At 37.2% G+C, this 26499-nt stretch overlaps 1 protein-coding gene across 2 annotated transcripts in view; it reads right to left on the bottom strand.

Annotated features, from left to right (window-relative positions):
• The window catches only part of SPIRE1 (spire type actin nucleation factor 1), a 235225-nt gene that overhangs the window by 199301 nt on the left and 9425 nt on the right, over positions 1-26499 (bottom strand). For both annotated transcript variants that reach the window (XM_072604189.1, XM_072604188.1), the window contains exon 2: positions 5115-5149. In XM_072604189.1, coding sequence (XP_072460290.1) covers positions 5115-5149 — 35 coding nt within the window. The remainder of the gene's footprint in view (positions 1-5114; positions 5150-26499) is intronic.

Raw genomic sequence — 26499 nt, 5'->3', positions numbered from 1 at the left:
CCCAAAATTTTGTGAAAATAAATGTTAAAAGTTAAATTAAAAAAAAAAATTAAGCAGAAGAATTTATCTTTTAGTCTACCAGCAACAGGAAGCCACTGGAGTTGACTGGGTAGGGGAATTGATGTTTTTGGATCTGCATTTTGTTGGCAGTGAATAAGATGTACTAGACTGATTTGAAGAAGCGAGATCAACCAGAAGGTTACTGAGATAATCTAGGCAAGAACTGATAAGGCCTTGAAACTAAGTAGCAGCTTTGTGAACGAAGAAAAAGGTTCTTGTGTGAGATTTTGTGGATATAGAAACAGTGAGATTAGAAGGAAGATTTGGAGGAAAGATAATGACTTTAGTTTTAGATGTGTTGAGTTTGAAATATCTCTAGGATATCCAACTTGAAATTATCAATAGGTAACTGGTGATGTAGGGCTGAAGCTTAAGGGAAAGACTGAGGCAGATCTAGAAGTTATCTGCACAGAGATGATATGAGATCTCAGGAGGTTCCACAGGGAATAAGGAAGTTACCAAGAAAAAAGATAAAGGGAGAAAAGGGCCCAGAACAGAACCCTGGGGAACACGCACAATTAGGGAGTGTAATATGAATGATGAGTCAACAGAGCAAACTGAGAAAGACAGTGAGAGGTAAGCCAAAAGAGAATAAGGTCACAAAAACTCAGAGAAGAAAATGCCTTAATATCTTAATACTGCTCACTGGTTCCCATAAACAAAAGCCACAAAAACTTTAATACAATGAAATTCCTCTAAAAAATATCAGATCTGTCTAAGATCCTTTGAACTTAAAACTAGATAAAAATATAAACACATAAAGGAAATACAACACCAAAATACCAACACTTCAAGAGAACTTCTATCCTTCTCTGGGACTTCTTGTCCCAAAAAGCTACCAACACTATCATTAAATTATAAAAGGTCTACCTACCTTATAATAAAAATGCTACCTGCCATTTAGGAAGTACTTTATAGCTTCCAAAACACTTTCACATCCTACCTTATCTTCATGATAACCCTGTGAGATAAATGAGGCTCCTTACAAATTAGGAAACTGATGCTCAGACCAAGATCACATGACCAGTAATATCCAAGCCAGGATTAGACCCTACAAATCCTGAATCATTCTTTCCACTATAGTACAATGTGTCTCTTTCCTCAGGATGCATGTGATCAAATCTAAATATTCCAATTTTCAAGGTTTTCCCTTTTTTATTAATAAGCCTTATTACAGGAAACTTTTAATTCCAACTAAATTTACAGGTATATAACTTGCTATTCACAAAAACAAAAAATGCTTTTGACTTGATTGCTTTGTTTTCAGTTTTATTCAATACATCAAAGGTGATATAGTGAGGCTCTTCAACTGATTAAAAAAAAAACAACATATGAAAGGCCAGCCTTAGAGATACACTGTCTGAAAACCATCAATGCAGCTACTATTTATTTATTTTAAAGCTGCAATTTTTTTGCACCACTATTCTATCAACAACCTTTGCATATTTTACGTGGGATAAATTCGTTAAGGTATTTTAATGTTTTCCAAAAAGTTAGCTGAGTTTAGTATCCTTGGGATATTAATTAAACTAAGAACGGTTAAATTTTAAAAGTCACTAGACTACGAGGAAAAATGCTGCTTAGGCACTCAGGCACATTTGCTGATCATTCCCATGACTCAGCCAAAATTCTGGAGAAAATTTAAGGTAGCAATCCATCTTATTTCACTTCTCTGTAAAAATCTGAAGATACAGAAATGTGTTTCCATATCTATACAAGCTATTGAGAGAAAACAGTCATTGCACATCTCAACTGACTAGAATGAAGGGAAGAAATGTTTTCTGGTCATAAATTTGAGTTAAATAAAAATTCTTTGTTTCAATCCCTGTTAACAAAAAATTTTCTAAAAATTACTAGTCTTTCTGCTTTAGCAAAAAATAATGAGAATAATTAAATCTTCCTTTCATAATTCAAGCTTTTCCAATTCCTCAAGGTCATCATTCTAAATATGAATTTTCACTACAGGGCACAATAAAGGAGACTGGGCTAAGTAATAAACTGACATATTTAAAATGCATTTCAAATTCAAAGTACTTTTCTTACAACAACTCCGTGAGGCAGATAATACAAATGTTAGCTCTATTTTATAGATAAGGAAGCAGTCAGAGAGGCTCATGTTTCTTTGTACTTCCCATAAGACATACCCTAAACATTTTTTTATTAAATCTATGACTATGAGATCATTTTCTTGTGATTTTCCTCTCCTTTAAATAGAATGGTCAAGGGAAAAAACTGACTTAAAAAATACCAGATAATTGAAGTTTTACTGAATAAATAAAATAGAGAATAAAAAAATAGAACAAAACAAAGCCTTGAAGCATATCTACCTACAGTGAGTCAACATGACATGGATGAAGAATCAGCAAAGGAGAGTAAGAGAGACAGGAGGAGAACCAGGAAAGAAATATCATAAAAACTCCCAGTATTCAGGAGCTGAAGGTGATTAACAGGATCAAACACCATAAGAAGTCAAAAAGAATGAGGACTATAAAAAGGCCATTAAATTTGGTAATTAAGAGATCACTGTTAACTTTGGAGATGGCAATTTCAGTTGCATAATGAGGTCAGAATCTAGATTACAGAGTTTAGAATAGACTGAGAAGAAGACTGAACTAATATAAATAGCTTTCTCAAGTAATTTAGCCACAGAAGAGAAGAGAGATATAAAACGACAGAAGAATGGAATAGTAAACTTATTAGGAAGGGTTAAATTGTTTGCTTTGAAGCAGTGACAGTCCAGTTACGAATTCAGTTTCACTATTTCCTCTGCTTCCATTCAGCAGTACATGAACAGAATGAGGGAAGACAGTGAGAGTAATACAGGGGTCAGGTCTGGCAAGATATCAATGGTGACAAGACAAGGGGACAAAGGATTTATTTTTTTTAATGTTTATTTAAGTTTTCAACATTCATTTCCACAAAATTTTGAGTTCCAAATTTTCTCCCCATCTCTCCCCTCTCCCCACCCCAAAACACTGAGCATTCTGATCACCCCTTCCACCAATCTGCCCTCCCTTCTAACACCCCTCCCTTCCCTTATCTCCATCTTCTCTCTCATCTTGTAGGGCAAGATAAATTTCTATACCCCATTACCTGTACTTCTTATTTCCCAGTTATACGCAAAAACAATTCTCAACATTTGTTCCTCAAACTTTGAGTTCCAACTTCTCTCCCTTCCTCCCTCCTCACCCATCCCCACTGAGAAGGCAAGCAATTCAATATAGTCTATATATGTGTAGTTTTGCAAATGACTTCCATAATAGTCATGTTGTGTAAGACTAACTATCTTTCCCTCCATCCTATCCTGCCCCCCATTTCTTCTATTATCTCTTTTGACCTGGGACAAAGGATTTAAAGGAGTAGCAGAAATGAGGAACCTGTGGTCTCTAGACCACATCTGACCTTCTAGGTGCTTGGGTGCAGCCTTTTGACTGAGTCCAAATTTTACAGAACAAATTCCTTTTATTAATGGAATTTGTTCTGTGAAGTTTGGATTCAGTCAAAGGGTTGTACTTGAGGACCTAGAGGGTCACGTGTGGCCTTGAGGACATGGGTTCCTCACCCTTGGTGTGAAGGATAGTGTAAAGTGAAAATGATTAACATAGGGAAGTGAAGAGAGTGTAACCAGTATGGAGATAATGGCCTGGGAATGATCTGAAAAGTGGCAGGAATCAAAGTTACAGGGAGGACAAAGAACAAGGTTAACAGTCAATAGGCAAAGGGAAACAGTATATAATAAAAAATTATGATCAAGTGAAAGAATATCAGAGGTTGTGAACAAGGAATTGGAACACTCATTGATGGCCACATCAAGGATAGAACCCTCTATGTGCATAAATACATATTTATGTGCTACTCTGTGCAAAGATGAAAAAATGCACCGAGTTGAGAAAACTGAAAAACTGGGAAATTAGGGCATTTAAGGGAGTATCAATATATATGTTGAAGTTCCTTAGTGTAAGAGCAGGAGATGGGGAAGAGAAAAAGACTGTGAGCCAGGTACTAAATTTATTGAAGAAGGAGATTAAGAAGACAGTCCTGAGGATGACACATGATGAGTCTTTAGATAAACAAATGAACAAAACAAAATCCACGCACGCTAAGAGTGTCCTGTATATTTCAGCAAACACTGAGGTTATAAAAAACTGATAACTTCTCAAAACTCATAAAATCTTCAACTCTGAACAAGACTTGCTAAATAAGCCTGCCTTATTCTACCAGTTACTTACTGATTTCTGGAGTTACCAGCTACCTTGAAAAAGAAAATTAAAAAACAAAACAAAACTATTTTCTACTGTCAGAAAGAACTATTTAAAAAAAAGTTTTTTACCTTCTAAACTTAAAATGGAGGGGAAATAGTTTAGTCCATTTAGTCCTATGTGCAAAACTTTAAGAGCCAACATTAATAATGGCTCTACGTATTGCTCTGGCTATACAACTCCTATAACAAAAGAAAATAACACCTATATTTCAATGTTGTGTTTTCCTAATTTAGTTTTATCCTTGTAATTTAAGCCATGAAGAAGAAATAGCTCTCCTATAAAGAAAAAAAGTTTCACAATATTTGATCAGTGTAGATACGTATACTGCTATATGCTTCTAGGCTCAATTCTCAAATTCAAGTGATTTTGTGTCTACTGAAAGAAAAGCATAGAGAGAACATCAAATGCTTTCCCACCAAAACACCTAAATTGCTCTGCACAAGGTTTAAAATGCCAACAATATATCTTTTCTACTCAATTCCATGCTAGAAAAGATCTCCATTAGAATTAAATAAAACTAAAATTTTAAGAATTGATTTTTAATTAACAAAATAAACCAATCTACTTACTTTCAAAATCAAAAAATGTTTATTAATTTTATAAGATCATATTTCAAAGCATGTTTAAAGAAATCACATGTGTATGAAATGTTTCAATATCAAATACTGTACTATATGTTCAATATCATAATCTAAAGAATACTACAAAGTTATTGCCTTTTACAACTTTCTGATTATAGGTAGGCTTGTTATGAACTGAGATCATTTGATTAAATCAGGAAATTTTTCTTACCTCTGTTTCTGTACAATGTGAATACCCCAATGTACCTGTAATGAAAATAAGACTAGTCATTTTCAAAATTTTAAATATAGTCATCACTGTCAAAAATTTAAGCTACTCTGCACACGCTCTTTTAAAGAACAGTATCTTTACCAATGATCTAACCAACACAGGAACTCCTTTGGCTATAACCCCAATGTACTCAGGTCTTTCTCTATGTTGCTCAACTCCTGATGGATACCAGTGGACTACAGGGGCAAATCATTTGCTCTTGTCCCTTTTTGTTGCTACTTCACCAACTTGTCCCCTTTTCGGGTAACATCTATTTCTCTAATGATATCCTTTATGGCATATATTCAATTCTTCATCAGCAATACGGTTACAGCCTATTCAAACCACCATTATCCTTTGAGTAATCAGCAACAATAATTCTTAAGAGACTGAATAATGACAAAGTCTTGCAACCATACAGTAGCACCAGACCTAAAATGGATATGTGTTCAATATGAACATTTACTAATTAATAAATATTTTTAAATCTCTACCTTCTTAAAAAACAAACTCTGATTTAGCAGACAGAAAGCTAATCTTGGAGAGTAAGAAAAACAAACTACAGTGCTCCTTCTGACACATACTATGTGAACATAAATAAACTCCTAGTACCCAGAAAAACCCTAAGTCACAGAACATCTGCCCATTTGCAACAGTGAAAGAAGTTGCCATACAAACAGAACAAGAACCACAAAACAAAAAAAAAAATCCTTACTGTTTGGTACATAAACCAAAGTTCACAGTCCATTTAAGTTGTGGTAAAAACATTCTTCAAGTTCCAGCACATTGTCCATTAGGAGTTAACTTAAAGCTACAGTATAAAAGTTCTTGTTTAGTGAAATATTGTTTTATAATTCAACCTGTGTCTGACCCTACTATAAGGCACTCCAGAGGAGGAATTTCTTCCACTAGTACAAATCGGTACTGTCTCTGAAATTTAAATTCTGGGAGCACACTGAGAGGATAAGGTGAGTTGCTCAGGGTCACAAAATCAATGTGTCAAGAGGCAAGACCTTGAGGTCATGGTATATGGGCTCTCAATACACTGTGCCACAGTATTCACAATGATGTATTTTTTTAGACAAATATATACCTATAAAACAAATGTATATTCACATAAATAAATGTATATACATTAAAGCAGTAACATATTTTTAAGCAAATAAATATGTACAAAGTAATTTGTCCAAAGTATTCTTCATGCCAAGATAATTAAAAATGAACATGTTTTACCATACCATCTTATTAATGCTATGTCAAATAATGAAGAGGTAAATATGGAACTATACAAGCTCATTTTTATCAACTTGGAGTTTCACTATTAAAGAAGACCAAATCCTTACAAGGGTAAATAAATAATTTATCAATTCATTTAGAAAAGGGAAGGAAAATTATATTTATACTTGGCCATTCATTATGTAAAAATCAACTTCCTATCTTTATTATTGTTGTTCTATAGATAGTATTCTTGTCTTCCTAATAGAAACTGAAGCTGATGGGGTTCAGACTCTGGGAACCTCCTTGAATTCCCCTTGAATCTTCCCACTTAATCTGGCCTTTCATACTCAAACCTATTGCCCTTGGCCTAGCCTAGTCTTCCATTGTCTGCTACCTCTGGATTGCCCCACCTGCTTCCCACCCAAGCCCTCCATAGTCTGATATCTCCAGATTGCCTCCAGCTGTTTCCTTGACCAATCACCCTAGTCCCATTGAGGTCCTCCTTGGACTTCAGAAGACTCTCCCTAAACCCCTTCTCCCATCACTCTAGACTACCAGATCACCCCCAGATCCCTCCTACAGCATTTTCTGTATTTAAGTTCCATCTGGCCTCTATGAAGGTGTTCAGATTCAATCCAACTCAGACTCTGTCTAGCTAAGATTCTATCTGGTCAATTTGTTAATATAAGCATTACAAATGCTTAGGCTCCTTAAGAGTCAACCCAATATGGTGAATCTTTAATAAACTTTGTTTTTCTTTGGCTTTAGGAAGGCTTGTGTCAAATTCATTCAAGCAGGACCAGTGTGTCAGTATTTCAGCAACGGGAACCTCAACAAAGCCACAAAACTCAAGTTTCAAAAATTCTAAATTCAAATAGAATTATTTCTTTTTTGTTATTGTTTCAAAGGCAGCCCATTTCTCTCTTATGTTTATTGCCCTCATATATAAAGATCATTCTACTTACCCACCATTAGCAGATAATAAAAATTATTTTAAAATAACATTTCAGAGAATATAATTCTTTAAATTAAACTAACAAAAAAACCCTCCAAAATCCAAAAATAAAACCATAAAACCCAAACCACCTGTAATTTGAATTTTAAAATATAAAACTTAAAATTATAGCAATTACTTATTTGCTTTGGCCTTCTCTGGTCTCTTATCTGTCTACGTACTGAAAACTACTACTGCTCAAGTGGCTCAACGATGATAGGCTGACACTGAGAAGCTAGCTATGAGGTTCTGGACAAGTCTCTGAACTACTGTTTCTTTATTTTCCTCATGTGTAAAATGAGGCGGTGTATCAGATAACTCAAAGTCCCTTCCAGTTCTAAAATCCTAGGAGCTCAGCAAAGATCAGCAAAAAAACAAAAACAACCGAAAAACAAGTTGTTGTAAAGTTCATCTATTTTTTTTGTAGAGCATTAAGAGGTTGAGAACTGGGAGCAGAAGGAAGGAGGGAAGGTAAGGCTAAGGAATTCTGATGAGAATAGAAAAAAAAATGTGTTCATATACTCATATTTTTGGTTGCCCAGCTTTGGAGCCAAGTATTTTGATTCCACTTTGTGCTTATGGACATTCAGTAAATATTCAAACAAAAGTAAATTGTGCCCAGGAGGTTGATGATCTATTGCCAGAATTTATGTCTAAGGAAGGACATTCTTCTTAACAAAAAACAAATGCCTAAAATTACATTTTTAACTGTATTTTTTCACACATGCTCTTGAATTGAATTGCAACAATACTTTAAAAAAAGAGCATTATGATTAGACATTGTTCAATTACTGACATTACCAACAATGTTATAAAGGCACAGATATGACTACAAATGTTCAAAATTATTTAAAACAGTAAAATTATGCTCCAAGTTCCACAAAATGCGCATATATATATATTTAATATATTGATTATTTAAGTAGCCCCAGTGATAAAATTATGCACACAACATATAAAATACAGGCCTGAACCTACGATTTCATCAATGCATGACTCAATGTCTAAAGGCATTTCAGTACCTTCCACAACAAGCATTAGGATCCTTCAACTGCCCTAGCTCTACAGTACTGTGCTACAGCAGGAAAGGGAACAGATAACTCTGCATCATGACTTAAGACAAAAGTAAAACAGGGTCCTGAACGGGGATGGAGAATATTAACAAGAGCAAAAAAAAATTATTTGTCTGGACTCTTACAAGTTTAATAAAAGGATTAAGGGTAATAAAAAGCCTATGAAATATTACAAGCTGCAGAGCACAGAGATGATATAAAACTGAAAGGAGAGCTCACACACTGGCCATCAAAATCCAAAAAGACCTACAATATGAGACCTAATCTAATAAAATGAAATTTAGCAGGGATAAATCAAAAGTCTTATGGTTGAATTCAAAAAAACAACTCCACAAGGGTTATAGAAGCATGATTGGAGAGTAATTTGTCCTGAAAAGTATTTGGGGGGTTTTAAAAAACTCCGAAGTCAATGCAGTCTGATACAGTGTCCAAAAAAGCTAATGCACTCTTCAGTTACATTAAGAGAAACATAGTAATAGTAGAAAGGTAATACCTAGGCAATACGGTATAAAAGAAAGTGTTAGGTTTAGATTCAAGGTCATGGGTTAGAATTCCAACTGACACTTGTTACTTTTGTGATTGGGGGCCAGTCACTTAACCTCTCTGAGCCTCAGATTCTTTATCTAGAAAATGATGGGATTGGGCTAAATGCTTCTAAAGAATGGAGGCAATTGGCGGTGCAATGGCTAGAGGGGCTGAGCCCCTGGAGTCCAGACCGCCTGAGTTCACTTACTGCCTGTGTGACCCTTCTAACTTTTTTTTTTTTGCTTCAGTTTCCTCAATTACCAAATGAGAATAATAATAGCACTCACCTCCCACAGTTGTTGAGTATCAAATGAGGTATTATTTGTAAAACATTTAGCACAGTGCCTGGCATACAACAACAGGAACTATATAAATACTTATTCCCTTCATTTTTCCCATTCCCTCTAAAGCACCTTCAGGGACTAAATCTATGGTCCCACTAATTTGTTATTATCCTAATCAAACCATATTTCGAATACTTTATTCAATTCTGGTGATACTGGATTATAAAACGTCAAATACTAAGTTTATGGGAACCTCAGGGGCAATCTAATCTGATCCCTTCATTCTACAGATAAGGAAGAGGAGGCCTGTGGAGGTTAAGTTACTTACTCAAGGTATACTGGTGATAAGTAAGAAAGCAGGGTTTGAACCTTGATTCTTTTGACACTGTAGTCAATGCATTTTCCACTATAAAATCCCACCTCCATATTCTGGTCACAAGTTGTTTTTGTAATCTGCCCTTCCTACTAGAAGAGGACCAATGACATCAAGATATTAGGGTCAAGGTAGTGTTCCACTGTAGCTAAGTAGTCCAGCAGAGCTCAGAAGACCCCTCTACAAGTCAGGCAAAATAGTCCTTAAGAACATTTGGGATGGAGATGTCTCTAGATGTGCACATCTCGTGCTTCCTTTGTGCTACTATAATTCTGCTTTGCCCTTTCTTTGATGTGGGCACACCATGCTGGGTGGTCCTGTGCCAGAGTCTCCCATGTCTCAACAATCCATACTGAAGTTCTTCGGGGAGATTTAAGAGTTTTCTTGTACTACTTCTTCTGACCTCCATGTGAGTGCCTGCCCTGTATGAATTCTCTGTAAAATAGTCTTTTAGGTAAACACGTTTGGCATTCAAACAACATGGCCCGCCTATCAAAGTTATGCTCTCTGCAGTAAAGTCAGAATGTGTGGTAGTTCAGCTTGAGAAAGGTTCTTTTTAGTACCTTATCTTGCCAAGTGATCTTCAGAATCTTTCTAAGACAATTCAAAAAGAAGAGGTTCAATTTTTTGGCATGGAGCTAGTATGCTGCCCAGGTTTCACAGGCAACAATCAAGTCAGCACAATGTCTCTGTACACCTTGTCTGAAATGCAGCCTAATAATACCTCTTCTCTCCCACATGTTCTTTCAAAGCCTCCCAAATGCTGAGATAGTTCTGGCAATGTGAGCATCAACCTTATCATCTATGTGGACAACTCCAGAAAGCATAATGCCAAGGTAAATGAACTTATCAAGAGCATTCAAAATTTCTCCATTTGCAGTAACCAATGATTCCACATATGGATCATGTGGTGTTGATGGGTGAAGAACCTCTATTTTCTTGGTGCTGATTGTCAGGATAAAATAAGCACAAGTGACAAAGAATCGATTTATAACTTTGCTGCATCTTGGCCTCAGAGGCTACATACAGTGCAGAATCATCAGCAAACAAAAAGTCATGCACCAACTCTCCCTCCACTTAAGTCTTGGCTTATAACCTTTTCAAGTTAAATACTTTGCCATCAGTGCAGTAGCTGACCTTGATGAGGCATCTAAAGGCATCATGCTTTAAAAAAAAAAAAAAGGCATGGAGAAACAAGCACAGAGCCCTGCTTCACTCCACTGGTGAATGGGAAAGTGTGAGAGTTTCATCCTTTAACCAGAACCCATGCAAGCATGCCTCCATGAAACTAGTGTACAATTCTGGGCTTCTCTCATATGGCAAAGCACATAGTGCTGACTCCATCCCAGAAAAGAACTACAAGACATGGGATCCACTTTCTTCCAGGTTACATGGAAAGAGGAAGTTATCTCCCAGGAGATCAAGGATGCCTCCATTCTCCATCTCTATAAAGGAAAGGGAAACAGGTTGTCCTGTGACAGTAATCAGGGAGGTATCACTATTATTCATTGCTGACAAGATTCTTGCCAGTCTCTTTAATTGGCTGATGCTTCACCTGGAAGATGGTCATCTACCCAAGAACCAGCGTGGCTTCAGAAAGGGCTGAAGAATGGTCACCATGGTGTTTGCTGCCCGACACTCCAGGAGAAGTGCCAAGGAGCAGAAAAGAGGCCTATACACAACACTTACTGACCTGACTAAAATCTTTGATACTGTCAGTCGTAAGGACTCGTGGAAGACCATTGGCTGCCAAAGATAGCTAGCTCATCAGTATTGTACACCAGTCTCTTGATAGCATGCTTACAAAGGTTCCAGACAAAGCACAATTCTCTCGTGCTTTTCCAGTTACCAACAGAGTGAAGCAGGGCTCTGTACTTGCTCCCATGCTTTTTAGAATACTGTTTTCCTCTTGCTGGAGATCTTCAAACTGAAACTGGATTCCCAATTGTCAGGAATTATAAAGAGGAAATTAAGAACTGCAATCAAGTATAAATTAGACTAGGTAGATTCTGAAGTCCCTTCCAATTCTGAGACACTATAATATTTAAATATTCATTATTGTCATTGTAGATCTCCAACCAAAAGTCTTAGGATTCATGCCACCTAAAAAGCAAAAAATTAAATGAAAACAAATTCAAAACTATGTACAAAGAGGTACTTATGGAAATACAAAGATAAACAAGTCATACTCAGTACTTCACAAAGCTTAGAAACTAGTACATAAATACGAGAAAAAAACATAACTGTATGAAAAGTTCAAAGTACTATGCAAGCTATAAAATATTTTTGAAATTATTACATACAAAATAGTTAACATTATTACTCTACATCTAGTGAACTAGAGTTCTTCAGCAAACCATTATTCACTCAAATCATCTTTGTCAACAGAATTACTTTTATAACTGAAATGAAAAACTTTTAGACAAAGGGAACAGATATTATTTGATCTCGTCCACTCTCATGGGTTCAATTATCATCTCCCCAGATGACTCCCAGGTCTATATATCCAGCCCCAGTCTCTTTCCTGAGTCATTAATTACAATTCACCAATTGCTTCCTTATACATCTCAAGCTCAGTGTTCTACAGATTTCTCAAACTCAAAACAGAACTCATTATCTTTCTCCACAGAATACTCCCCTCTTACAAATTTCCCTATTTTCAACAGTGACACCACACTGCTAGTCATCCAGGCTCACCACCTGCTGTCATCCTCTACTCTTTATTTTCACTTACCCACATATCCAATCCATTGCCAAATCTTATTGTTTCACACCTCTTTCTCTGATTCACATCTTCTTTCTCATGTCTCTTTCTCTCCATTTCTATGAACATAACCCTAATTCAGGCCCTAATCACATCTGATAATAACAATAACAACAACAGTAATAACAGAAATTAAGATATATACACAGTGCTTTAAGGTTTGCAAAGCTCTTTATAGACACTATCACATTTACCCTCAAAACAATTCTGAGAGATAAGTGCTATTATTTTCTCCATTTTAAAACTGAGGAAACTGAGGCAGACAAAAGTTAAGTGACTTGCTCAGGGCCAGAGTCAAAATGAGTAAACATTTAGAGCTTACTATATGCTGAGGAGTGTGCTAAATTCTGGGGATACAATGAAAGGCAGAAGTCATTTTCCTCAAGGAGTTCACAATCTAATGAGGGAAGACAACACATAAAAGGAAGCTGAAAAGCAAGGCATCTGGGGAAGGAGAAGGATGATGAAATGCTACAGATGGGACTGAAATGACAGGGAGGGAGTTTCTGAGTTTCAGAACTAATTTGATCTTGCAGAATGATGAATTCCTTGAGATCAAGTTCAGGAAAGCAAGGTGGAAAATGATGAGGTAAATTCCCTGAGAGCCCTCCTTACATGATAGAGGGTAAGGAGGAAGTCTCCAATGTTTACCCTCTACCCTCTCCAATCAGAGGGAAGAAGGTGTCCCAGGGGCAGAGGGTGCTGAGAATATATGAGTTTCATATATAAAAAGTTTTCATATGTAAAATCTGCAAGATTTTATCTTGCAGAATAATGAGTTTTTGGAGATCATAAAGTCCAAGAAAGCATCCAGGTGGGAAATGAATTCACAGTAGCCTTCTAGCTGATCTTGCCTCAAGGCTCTCCCCACTAGCTTCCACTTGGATGTCAAGATTATTTTCTAAAATTTAAGTCTGATCGCATTGTCATGCTTCCCCCTACCTCTAGGAGATCCTATTGAGCTTGAATGGTTCCCTACTGCCTCCAGGATCTAATACAAACTCCTCTATCTTGGCATTTAAAGCTCTTTATAATCTGGTCTATCTTAGACCCTAAAATCCACTTAATCCGGGCCTACTTGCAGCTCTATCTCTTTGCCTCTGACTGGCTGTCCCCCATACCTGAAATGCTCTTCCCTCCTTCACCTTTCATCCCTGCCTCTTGATTTCTTCCCATATCTGAGTCTTCAAGACTTCCTTCAAGACTCAATGCCCTACAGAAGGGCATTCCCAGTCATAATTCCAGCCCCTTGGTTGCTAGTGCCTTCCTCTGTCACATTACCTTTGATCTATTTACTCTTCATATATCTTGGATGTACCCAGTTATTCATATGGTATCTCTCCTATTATATTGCATACTCATACTCCTTTATGGCAGGAGTTGTTTTTTATCCTTAATGTTACAGTGTTTAGCACACAGTAAATACAATAAATACTTTTTTGCCCCACTGATAGAGATGAGTTAAAATAGAAACAAAACAGTACAATATTTATATAATACAGAAACATTTCCATAATAAAATAGTAGAAATTCTTTGCTTTAGCAGTCATGTTTTCTGAATTTCCTTGATTTTGCACAAAAGGAAGATGCTATACAAAATATAAACACAGTTTCATTACTTATGAGATACTCCACAGGCATTTCTACTCTTACTTTTGGTTCATGAAACATTAACAGACAAGTCACAACAAAGCAGTATCTTAAGTGTGGGCTTTCTACTTTTTTGCTATGATACCTTGTTCATTACAGGGCTGGAATTTCTGCTGCCTAGCAATTAATGGACAGAAGAAGAGTTACAGTACTTCTTGCCCAATCAGAAACCCTGTCTGGGTGGAGAAGACTATGTAAGACTATGGCAGTGGATAGAGCATTCAGACATGCCAAACCACCTGCAGGAATTCTGCCTCTAGCAAGGCCTTCATCACTCCCTAGAGAGTCTCAAAAATCTATGGGGCAATCATGTAAAACCCAGTGAATTCAAAACTTGGTTACCAAACCTGTTTATGGGTCCTAACAAAATAGAAATAGCTTCAAACACTCTCAAGAAAAGAAACTTGTTCACAAATCTGAGTGAACCTATAAAAAAATCAAAGAATTAGAAATTTTTAGATAAGAGATTTTGATGACCTGGTCCAAACCTTTCCAAAAGAAAGACCCACCATAATAAACCAAGTCATCATCCAACTTTTTTGAAGTTCTCCAGTAAGGGGAAACTCACCACTTTTCCAAGCAGTCTCTTCTACTTTTGTATAACTCTAAATTGCTAGGTATTCCTAGTATCAAACCTAAGTTTACCGTCTTTGCTCCATCACTCCTAGTTGTTCCCTCCAGGGCCAGAGAGAACGAGGCTAATCCCTCTTCCACATGACGGCCCTTCAAATACTTGAACACAAATATTCTATTACCCTGAGCCCTTCTCTGGCTAAATACCCCAGTTCTTTCAGCTATCCTCACATTATATGGACCCAAGTCTCTTCACTATCCTAGTTGCCCTCTTCTGAACACTCTCTGCTTTATCAAGGTCCTTCTAAAACTAGAATGATCAAAACTGAAGACAAACCTTTAGATGTGGTCTGACCAAGGCAGAATACAGGTCTAGTACCTCCTTAAGCCTAAAAGATACACCTCTTAATCTAGCCTAAATTGGTATTAGATTTTATTGGCTGTCAGACTAATACCGAGTTGTAGTCCACTAGATCTTTTACAAGCAAACTGTTCTCTTAACATGCTTCAGCCATCTTGCACTTGTAAAGTTGTTGACTGTTTAAATCCAAGTGTAAAACTTGACATTTATCCCCAATGAATTTCATCTTCTTACATTCAGCATAATGCTCAAGCCTATCAAGATCTTCTTTGAATCCAGACTCCCTCATCCAGTGTGTTAGTCTTCCTGCCAATGCATATGCAAATGTGATAAGCATGCCATCTGTGGCTTTATGAAATCTTGACATAGCTCTCCTCTTTTCCATGAATCTTTCAAATATTACTGGCAATGGCTCAGAATCACATCTGCTAGTGTTTTCAGTACCCAAGGATGTAGTATCTGGGCATATTCCTTGAATTCATCAAGGGCAACTAGGTACTCTCTTATTATCTCCCTATTTATCTTGGCTACCAACTCCTTTTTTGCTAGTTTTGTCCTGTTATTTACAAGGTAACAGTCATTCTTCTGAGCAGAGAAAATACATCAAACTATAGTTTCAGAACAGCCCTCCAAATTTATACTTTAACCTTGCTAAAAGGCTTCATGTTAGTAATAAAACATCTCTGGAAACCACTGAATTTGGGTTTATTTCTCTTTTATTATCTTGAGTGTATATATTCATATAGATATATACATACATATTAATAAAACATAAACACGTGTTTTACTATTTTGTGGAATAGAACAATCTTTCATGCATGGCTATTTTCCATCAAAATAACAATTAAATAAGAAGTTCTCTCAAAACTTACAGGACTTTCGCCCTACTACAAGTCATTGTTCTAATGTTATATGATGAGAAATAAAGCAAATGCTTCTTTTGTGTAATCTTTCATGTTGATCATATAAAATAACTGTCTAGACACGCAAATTGTTTTACAAAACAATTACTGCAGTAGTATATAGTATAATTAAGTAGCTTTATGATCTAATTTTCACAAATTAACCAAAAAATTATTCATATTTATCTCAAACAATATAGATGACATTGGAATTTTTAGTATTCCGCATTTTTCATTTGGAAAAAAGATCACCATAGTTTAAAAGTAAATATGGGTCACAATGAACAATTTGGGTTTGTTTGGTTGGGTTTTTTCCCCACAAAGCCCTTATTAGAAAACAGTAGTATGTCTATAATCCTCAATCCACATATGTACACTGAGTCATTCTTGCAATACAATAATATTCAAGTATATTTTGTCCTGATTTCATTATAGAATAGATGATTACATCTCTGAAAAGCTCACCATAAAAATTAATTTATTTTTCCTTGACTTCCAATACAAAATTGTAGGCTCATTCTAAGGAAAGGGAAGATAGAAAACAGAAGAGGAAAAGATAATTCATTATTGAAAATTTGGGGTAAAAGGTATAAGATGTTGGCTAGCCCCATGTAATCAAACATACTATAATATAGGTAAATTCTCCACTTAAAAGCAAACTTAGTAAAGACAACTCAGTAAACCAATCACATTTACTATACCTACAATACATAAAGCATAGGAAATTCCAATAAATTAAAAGGGTTAGTAACGTAAGAAAAAATGTTTTGAAGATAAGAATGACAAAGACACTCAAACAGGTTATCATTCATTCCTGTTACTTCAATTATCACTTCTATGAAGATGACTTTCCACCTAGCCTCTGAGCTATTGTACTGTATTTCAAACTACCTGCTAGACATTTCCATCTGGCTAGCTGTCCATCACCTTCCAATTCAATATGTCTAAAAGTGAAATCATCTTCCAACAAAAGCTGGTGCCTCCTTTTCTTTCATCCTGGTCACAAGCCACCAAACTCTGAGTCAGTTTTGATTCTTCTACCTCATCCCCCAAACATAATTAGCTTTGAAATTAACCTCACATACATCCCCTAATGCACTGCTACCATGCTCATTCAAGCCATGTTTTGATCTAGTCTACTATACTAGTTTTCTATCTGGTCTCCCCACTTGCAGTCTCTCCTTCTACCTTCCTTACTCACTCTTCCCCAAGTTCATCCTGCCCTCACTGACTGTTATGTCATTATACATCCCAGTCTTTATATCTGGAATGGATTCTTCCACCCCAATTTCCACCTGTCAAAATCTTCTTCATTTAGTTCCAGGTAATCTCAGATCCCCTGATCCACCCAATGAATAACCATTCCTGCCTTTTTGAATTTTTTATATCACTACTTGGACATTTCCAACAATGGGCACCTGAACAGCACTTTAAAATATCTGCAAAGCACTTTACATGTTATCTCATTTGAGACTCAATCCTGTGAGGAAGATCAGGTATAATTATCACCATTTTACAAATGAGGAAACAAACTCAGAGAGTTTGAGAAATTCCTGGAGAGGAGAAACCTTAGCAAGTTTTCTTTTTGGATCTCCAGAGCTTGCCTGGCACAAGGACCTTCATGAATGTTTGTGGATATGAAAAAACTAAATCATAAATGTTATAAAATCTGCATTCCTGAACACATTTAAAATGGGATTAAACAATCTGTCTAAAATAAAGTAGATGTCAACCTTCCTAGATCAAAACACCAGCCCGAATTATCTTCTGAGATATCTTCAATAGTCTGTGGGAAAAAGGAATTTTGTCAAATGGATCTCTAATATAGAATATTAGTCCAAATACCATATTGAGGTTGTAAATGAAGAAATAGTAACACTCCCTCCCCTGAATTACTCCAAATAAATCATCATTTTGTTTATAACTGACTCATCATTCACAGAAGTCTAAAACAGTCATATCCCTGACATCAATGTTTCTTTTCTCATCATTTATGAAATTATAAACTTTAGCTAAAGTTATCAACTATTATTAATATTAATTGTCAAGGTCATTTTATAATTACACTGCACAGAATATTAGAATATGGTGTACATATATGTATATATGTATATGTACACACACACACACACACATTCTGAAAGGCAGCAAAGCAATAGTGGATAGAAATCTGTCTTCAAAGTCAGGAAAACCTGGGTTCATATCCTACACCTCTGACACATACTGTCTTAGGGCAAGCCACTCAAGTTTTTAGAGTTTTAAGCACTTAATAAGTTTTGGAGATAGGCTAGTCAACAAGCATTTAATAATCAATTACATATGTGCCAGGAACTGTACTAAATGCTGGGGATAAAAAAAGAGGCAAAAGACAGTCCCTGCCCCCAAGGACTTTACAAAGTTATGGGGGAGACAACATGTAAACACAAAGTAAGCTAAATACAGAATATATAAGAAATAATTAACAGAGACAAGACACTAGAATTAAAGAGGGGTTGGAAAGGCTTTCTGTAGAAGGTGATATTTTATCTGGGACTTAAAGGAAGCTAGGGGAGGTAAGGAGCTGAAGTTGGAGAGGGAAAGCGTTTGAGGGGACAGCCAGAGAAAATGCCCAGAGTCAAAAAATGGCGTATCTTATCTTGTTCAGGGGACAGCCAGGAGGTCAGTATCACTGAATAGAAAAATACATGTTGGAGACTAAGGTGTAAGAAGATCAGAAAGACAGAAGGGGCTATGTTATATAGGACTTTGAATGCCAAATATCATTTTGCATTTGACCCTGGAGGCAACAGGAAACCACTGGAATTTATTAGGGGGGAAGAGGAGAGAAGGAGAAACATGATCAAACCAGCATGCTAGGAAAATCAATTTAGTAGTTGAATGGAGGATGAATTGGAGTGGTGAAAGACTTGAGGCAGACAGGCACGAGGGGATGACAGCCTACACCAGGGTGGTGGCAGTGTCAGGGAAGAGAAGGTATATATACAAAAGACACTGCAAAGGTGATATTGGCAGTCATTGCTAATATATCAGCTGTGGGGAGTAAGAAATAATGAAAAATCCAGGTAACTCCTAGGTTTGCAAACCTAGGGAAACTGGAAAATGGTACTGCCCTCTCATTAACAGATAGGGAAGGTAGGAGCAAGAAGGGTTTAGGGAGAAAGTAAGTTCTGTCTTAGATATACTGAATGTAAGATGTCTTGTCTACTGGACATTCAGTTTGAGGTATCTGAAAGTCAGGTGGAGATCAGCAGAAAAATTGAGGCAGGAATGGTAGATTTGAGAATCATCAGCACAGAGATGGGAATTAAATAGATGGGGGCCTGTATCGTCAAGGACCTCAGCATACACAGGAGGGCCTGCTGTACAGGTTCTTAGATCTGTTTTTCTAAAAGGAAAGCAACTTTTGAGGGGTTAATAATCACTTTAATAAAGCACATATATCATTCACTTAGTTCAGGAGAAAAAGTCAGCACCCTGAACTTCAGAGAAAACACAAAGAAATAATAATCAACAGACAGGACTTCCAGCTGTTTGACTGTAAGCAATACATACATCACAGATCAATGGACAGATCCAACCATTACATACCTACATAGTTATCAGAGAGAGAAGCACCAACATCTGGGTTTCCAAAGTGGGGGGGGGGAATCCTTAGCAGCTGCCCAGACTGTCATCTGGCCAAACGAAAACTTTCAAAGAGTAAGCCCCCAAAGTAAAACCTCACCTCAGAGTATTTATGCACTTTTCAGAGCCAGAGGGCATCACAACCCCAGAGAACCAGTGACCAGTAACAAAAGGTGTGAGCCTCTCCTAATCAAGCTTCCCTTAATGGGCAGATCCATTAATAAGTGGGGAATATCTTTAACCCTCATTAGCACTACAGAGCCAATGTGAAGCAATATAAAGTAATATAAAGGAAGAAAAGAAGACCTAGGACAGAACCCTGAGGAACATCTAAGTTAAAAGGGAGTGATCTGGAGGAGAATCTAGCAAAGGAGTCAGAGAAGGAGCTATCAAATAGGAGGAAAACCCAGTGAGAATGGTGTCCTGAAAACCTAGACAGAAGAGTGTATCGAAGACAGAGTAATCAATAGTGTCAAAGGCTGCAGAGAAGTTGAGGATTATGAAAAGTAGCTCATGTGAAGTGAGTAGGTTTAGGTACTGAGTGGATAGGGTATTTAAGGGAGAATCAAGGAGTTAAGAAGTGAGTGGAGGCACAGTGGAGGAATAAATTGCAGGTGGCTTTTTGAGAAGTTTAGAAAAGGCAGAAGAGATATAGGACTATAGTTAACAGGGATGGAAGGATCAAATGAGGTTTGGAGTTTTTTTCTGGATAATGGAGACAGGAGCATGTTTATAGCCAGTAGAAAATGAATCAGTAGAAAGGGACAGATTAAAAATAAGTGAAAGAGTGGAGATGATAGAGGGGGCAATCTGTTAGAGGAGATAGGATGGAATAAGAATGATCAAAAAAATAGAGGGGTTGGTGTTGGTAAGGAGGAATGCCATTTCATCATATGAGGCAGCAGCAAAGGAGGAGAAAGCATCAGAAGGCACCTGAGTGACAGGAAATGAAGAAGAGGGGAAAAGAGGGAGTTCATAGCAAATGGCCTCAATTTCTGCTGTAAAATATGAGGCAAGATTCTCAACTGAGAGAGTAGGGGAGGGGTAGGCAAAGGAGGTTTGAGGAGGAATGAAGAAGTTTGGAAGAGCCCATGTGGAGAGTGAGATAGTAAGTTGATAAGAGAGGTATATGTATAGTGTGATTACTATAGTGAGGGTTCAGTTGAGGTTATATAACAAATTTGTAGTGACCCAGTAAGAATTAGGTGATCTTCACCTTCATACAGCAGCATATCTATAAGAGTGAAGGACTAATGAGAGGAGCGATACAAGGCTGAGGCTTGGCTGGGCATAATCAGGAATATAATAAGGGAGCCAGGAATTCAAGAAAAAGGCAGCATAGAGTTCAATCAGTTTACTAAGGAGTCAAGATGTGACGAAGAGAAAATAGCTAGTGCAGGGGAGATGGCCTGAAAGAGAATTGGGAGATCAAGGGATTCAGTGCAGATAAAGAATAGGGTTATGTAAAGGAAGAAAAGAGGAGAGTTAAAAAGCCAATAGATTACAGTCAAATAAGGAGATTTCAGAATTTCTGAGCATGGAGGTGGTATGTTTGTAGGTGAGAGAAATATCAAAGATATGATGATCTTTGTGTGTATCTGAGATGGGGTGGAGTAGCTCACCAGAGGTGAGTAGATTTCAGAATTGAGTGGTTAGGGCATTTAAAGGAAAATAAATCTGTATGTATGTTGAAATCCCCTAACATGAGGGCAGGAGTTGGAGAGGAGAGAAAAATTCTAAGTCACGTATCAAACTCATAGATGAAGGAAGGAGTGACCTGGAGGGCTACAGACAACTGCTACCTGGATTTTGATTGGGTGGCTGATATGAATAGAGTGAAACTCAAAAGAAGAGGGGTTTACTGAATAATGGAGGATGGAAAAGAACCTGGAAGTGGAAACTGAGAACAAGCGGTATTCCATAGCCCCCTCCTTGACCAGTCAGCTGAGAATGAGTGAAGGTACAGAAGGGTAGCCTGGGAGGTCGTGTCATCATGAGGCAGCCAGCTTTCAGTAAGAAGTAGCAGGTGAAAGGAGTGAGAGAGGAATAGATTTAAGATGAAGGGAAGTTTGCTGCCTATGGAAGAGGCTTTCAGGAGAGCAGAATTGAAGGAATGGAGTGAGAATGAGACTTTGGGGCAGAAGGATTGAGGGCAAGTGCATGAAAAATTGGCTAGGAGTATAGAATGAGGCTTAGATAATGGTCTATATGAGTTTAGAGTCACTGGGATGTGAAGATCAGGTGAAAGCAACCTCAAACATCCAGGTGTGAGATGCTGAGTACCAGGGTGGTGGCGGTGTTCGAAGACAGAAAGAAGTATATGTAAGAGATGTTACAAAGCTACAAATATCAGGATTTGGAAAATGATTAGACATAAGAGGTAAATGAGAATGAGCAGTTGAGAATGGCACACAAGTTTCAAGTCTGAGTGACTGGGTAATACCCTTTGATAATAACAGGAAAATGAAAAACAGGGAAGGTTTTGAGGGAAAAGATAATGAGTTCAGTTTAAGATTTCTATGAGACATACAGTTTGAGGTGTCCAATAAGCAACTGGAGATGGGAGACTGAAGGTCAGTAGAGAAGTTAGAGCTAGATAAGTAGATCTGAGAATCATCTGCATAAACATGATAACTGAATCCATGAAAGCTGATGAGATTGCCAAGTGAAATAAAATAGAGGGAGATAAAGGCCCAATACAAGCCTATGGTTTTCAGGCTCAACCTGTATGAAGATCAAGCACAGGAGACTAAGAAAGACAAAAACCTAGAGAGGTGAAAAAACCCAGAAGAGGATGAACAGAGTGTCAAAGGAGACAGAAAAGTTGGGCAGGATGAAGATTGAGCTACTAGCAATTAAGAGATCACCAGTAACTTTGGAAAGAGCAATTTCAGGTTGGCAACTAGACAGCAGAGATTGGGGGGAGAAGAGAAAGCGGGCGGGAAAAGAATGAAGGAGGGAGAGACAGAGAGCAGCAACAATCATAGAGAGTTTTCTCAAAGTGTTTAGCCACAAAAGGGAGTAGAGATATAGGATAATAGCTAGCAGGGATGTAGGAATCAAGTGAGAGTTTTTTAAGGATGTGAAAGACAGGCATGTTTGTAGGCAGCAGAGAAGCAGCCTGATCAGATACTAGGGACAGAATGAGGATGATTGAGGGGATAAACTTCCACAGAAAACAGGACAGAATAGGGTCATTTGTGCACGTAAAAGGGTTTGCCTTGGCAAGGAAAGGGGCTCCTCTTCATGGAGTGAAGGAGACAGTAATGGAATAGAAGGCTTGTGAGTAATGTGAAATGAGGAAGGAAGAAAAGGGAACTCTTAGCAAATAGCTTCAATTTTTTCAGTGAAATATGAAGAAAGGTTCTCAGCTGAGAGGGTTGAGAAGCCATGGAACATTTGAGAAGGGATGAACCATTTAGCACTGATCTGCACTGACAAAGGAAATTCCTTAATGGGAACTCCTATACCAGTGAAATCACAAGGCCAATTTTTTTTTTTAAGTATGCTTCAGCAAAATAATGCCAATGTATGTTCACAAGATTTGGAACTACTTCATGTGTCAGGAAATCCAGAGTCTATTCTTGGCTCTACCACAACCACTGGGAGGACAAGTCATTTTTCTGATTCTGATTTCCTACATGTAAAACAGAGATAATCATACTTACAAACAACCCACCTCAGAATGATACTCTTACAATTAATAAGGTCTGACTACAAAGCACTACTTTCCTGGAGGAATATAATTATACACACAAAGGCATGCATGTAAGTGTGAAAACAGGAGTGAAGCAGAAAAACAGGAATACTGTGTAAGCAAATATGAAGCAGGCAAACACCTTAAATGAAATTCTGCAAAATAAGATAAAACGATTTCACATTCCCAAATCTTCACTAATCTGGATTACTAGAGATAGAATTATCTAAAATTCTCTATCTACTCTCATTGTTTTTTCTTCCATTCTTCTTATTCACTTCTCAACCATTTTCAATCTGGTTTCAGACTCAACCTTCAGTTGAAATAGCTCTCTCCAGAGTTATCTATAATCTCTCAGCTGTCAGCTATAATGGTCTTTTCTTAAGCCTTCTTGAGCTCTCTGCAGCATTTGATACTGTTGACCACCCTCTCTTGTGGGATACTAAGATTCCCTGGGATTTCAAGACACTGAGGTCTCTGGGATGTCCTCCTACCTGTCTGACCACTCCTCAGCATTCTTTGCTGGCTCATCATCCATTATACAGATAACTCATAGATTTTTATACAGTCTTATATATACAGCCTTAGTCACTCTGCTGAGCTCTAGTCTTTCACCACCCACTTCCTTTTGGACATTTTCAACTGAATAACTCATAGGCAGCTCAAACTCAACATGTCCAAAACAGAATTCATTATCATACCTCTCATACCCACCCTACCCCCCAAACTTCCCCCATTTCTATCCAGGATATCACTATCCTAACAGTCACCTTGGTTTTTTCTGACTTCTCACTCTCATCCCTCATGATCATTGTTTTATCATTTCTATAGCCATGACAGCTCTGGAATCTGGTCTCCTTTTCTCCACTCACAGCCACATCCTAAATCTGGGCTTAATTACTTTGTGTCAACTATTTCAATAGCCTTGTAACTGGTCTTCCTGCCTCTTTTCCATTCTACCCCATCCTCAACTCAGCTATCAAAATGATCTGACCATGGCTTGCTCACCCTTTCTCTCTCTCTCACTCTCTCTCACACACACACACACACACACACACACACACACACACACACACACACACACCATAAACTCCAGTCATTCCCTGTTGCCTCATGATCAAATACTGTCTTCTATCTGACAAGCTCAATCTCTTCACAACTTTTTCAAATTTATTTAAAATTATTCTTTTGCACTCTGCAGCCCCCCAGCCCCTAACACAGAGCCTGACATGACGCATAGCATGGCTTGACTGATTATTCTACATAAATTCATAAAGTATCCCATTTGATACAAAACAAAAACTAAATACAACTATAAGCCAAAATTTTTTCTAAGTTATTTGTTTGGTTTTTAAAATAAATATTTAGGCAGATACTTCTCCCTTTTTTCCATTTCAACTACAGGGAACAAAAGAAGAAAAAAATAAGGTTGAGGCTTTGAGACTCTAATACTGTGAAACAACAGAAATAATGTGTAGGTAATCACTCTTAACTCATAAAAATGTCCAGAGTGTGACTAGATTTCTTTTGGTGTTTTAATACATGGACATGCCTGTCCTTGCATATGGCAGAATACACAAGAAAAAGCATGATCTAAGCTTCAAATTAAGTGATCCAGTAAAAGATCTAGCTTATCATTATAAAAAGCAGATCACCAAGAGGCTAGTCATCTAATGATAAACTTTTTGGGCAGCCAAGGCAAACCATGAAACGAAGAAAAATAAAAATAGCCTTAATTCCTACATCCTCTTCCCCCTCTGCTGTGACAATGGTCACAAAGGAGGCAGAGGGTGCAAAGAAGCATACAGCTTTAGAACTGTCCACAAACTTCAACCGGATTGCTGGTCCTCCAAATAGAAGATCCTGGTCCACTGATCAGCAAATTAACGTATTGCTACTATATCCATCTTGACATTCTTACTTTAAATTATGTGTGTTCGTCCTTCATCGCCGAAGAAGACCATGCCATCAGAGAAACAGTGACATGACTTGCACTTGAGTTTGTTTTGAGTGAGGGAGGGCTGGCTTTAAATTATACCAGAAGAAAAAAGAAAAAAAAGCTACATGGCAGGATTTGCTCAGAGGTCCTCCTTGGAGAGGCAAAGAAAAGAGTTAGTAGAGGGACTGGGTTTTACCATACACGTATAAGAAACATTATTTTATGGGATTTTGGGTCATTCTGTATTGCAGTGCTAAAGTATTTAGGGAAAGCTCACCATGAAAACAATTGCAGCTCACTCCTCAATATCAGATGCTGAAGATAAAGTGATAGTGAAATTCTATTAAGAACTTGATATTCTCCAAATCATATCAATATACACTCTGATACTAGATTTCCACGTAAATGGAGAGGGAGGTAAAGATGCAGACTAATACATAGCAAGGTATGGCTTAGAATAAAGAAATAAGTGAGACCAAAGACAGATTAGACAGAAACTTGTGCCTCTAAACCACTGAAGACTTTTCACAAAAAGCAAGGGTAAGCACTGGACACAACCAGCACTAAATAACACTACCAAAAAAGTAATATTGACTGAATTTTGACAGAAAAAGACATTACTGACTATTGTATTAAAGACACCAAACATCAGAGTACATGATTTAAATTTAAATTTAAAGAATATTATAAAAGTTCTTTGTAGAATTTATCCCTTCAACCCCACCAATTGATATTACAGTGCAAGCTGCAATTGTTTTCATGATGGTCTTTTTTAGAAGTATTTATCATTAATATAACAATACATGATGACCAAATACCCCATGAAATGTTTATCTTTGGGCATATGATAAAATCCACTCCTCCAACACCCTTCTTTCCCTCCCCAAGGAGTAACTGGGAGCTTAATTGAGAGTTATCCATCTATTTAACTGCAACTTCCTTCATTAGTAGCAGTGTGGCCTACTATTCATATCAGAGGCAACTTTTACATTTCTTACATTTCAATTAGTCATCACATCCCCATGATAAAATATCAAGAGTAAGACTTTAATATTTTAAGTGTCTTAATTCTTATAGGCAACATGCCTAATGTGAAAATGAATGTATGTGGTAAGAGCCCATATCAGATTGTATGCCATCTTGGAGAGGGAAGAGGAAGGGAGGGGTAGAAAATTCAAAACTTATGGAAGTGAATGTTGAAAACTAAAAATAAATTGAAAAAAATAAATATATTTGCACATGTTAAAAAAAAAATTTTAAGTGTCTCATTCTGGAGAGTAATTTGAAACTAGGTCCCAAGGGCTAAAAAACTATGTATACCCCTTGATTCAGCAATATCACTACTATGATTCCAAAGAGATCATAAAAA

The sequence above is a fragment of the Notamacropus eugenii genome, chromosome 4 (genome assembly GCF_028372415.1).
Source record: "Notamacropus eugenii isolate mMacEug1 chromosome 4, mMacEug1.pri_v2, whole genome shotgun sequence".
Lineage (NCBI taxonomy): Eukaryota > Metazoa > Chordata > Mammalia > Diprotodontia > Macropodidae > Notamacropus > Notamacropus eugenii.
This window is presented reverse-complemented; position numbering and strand designations above follow the sequence as displayed.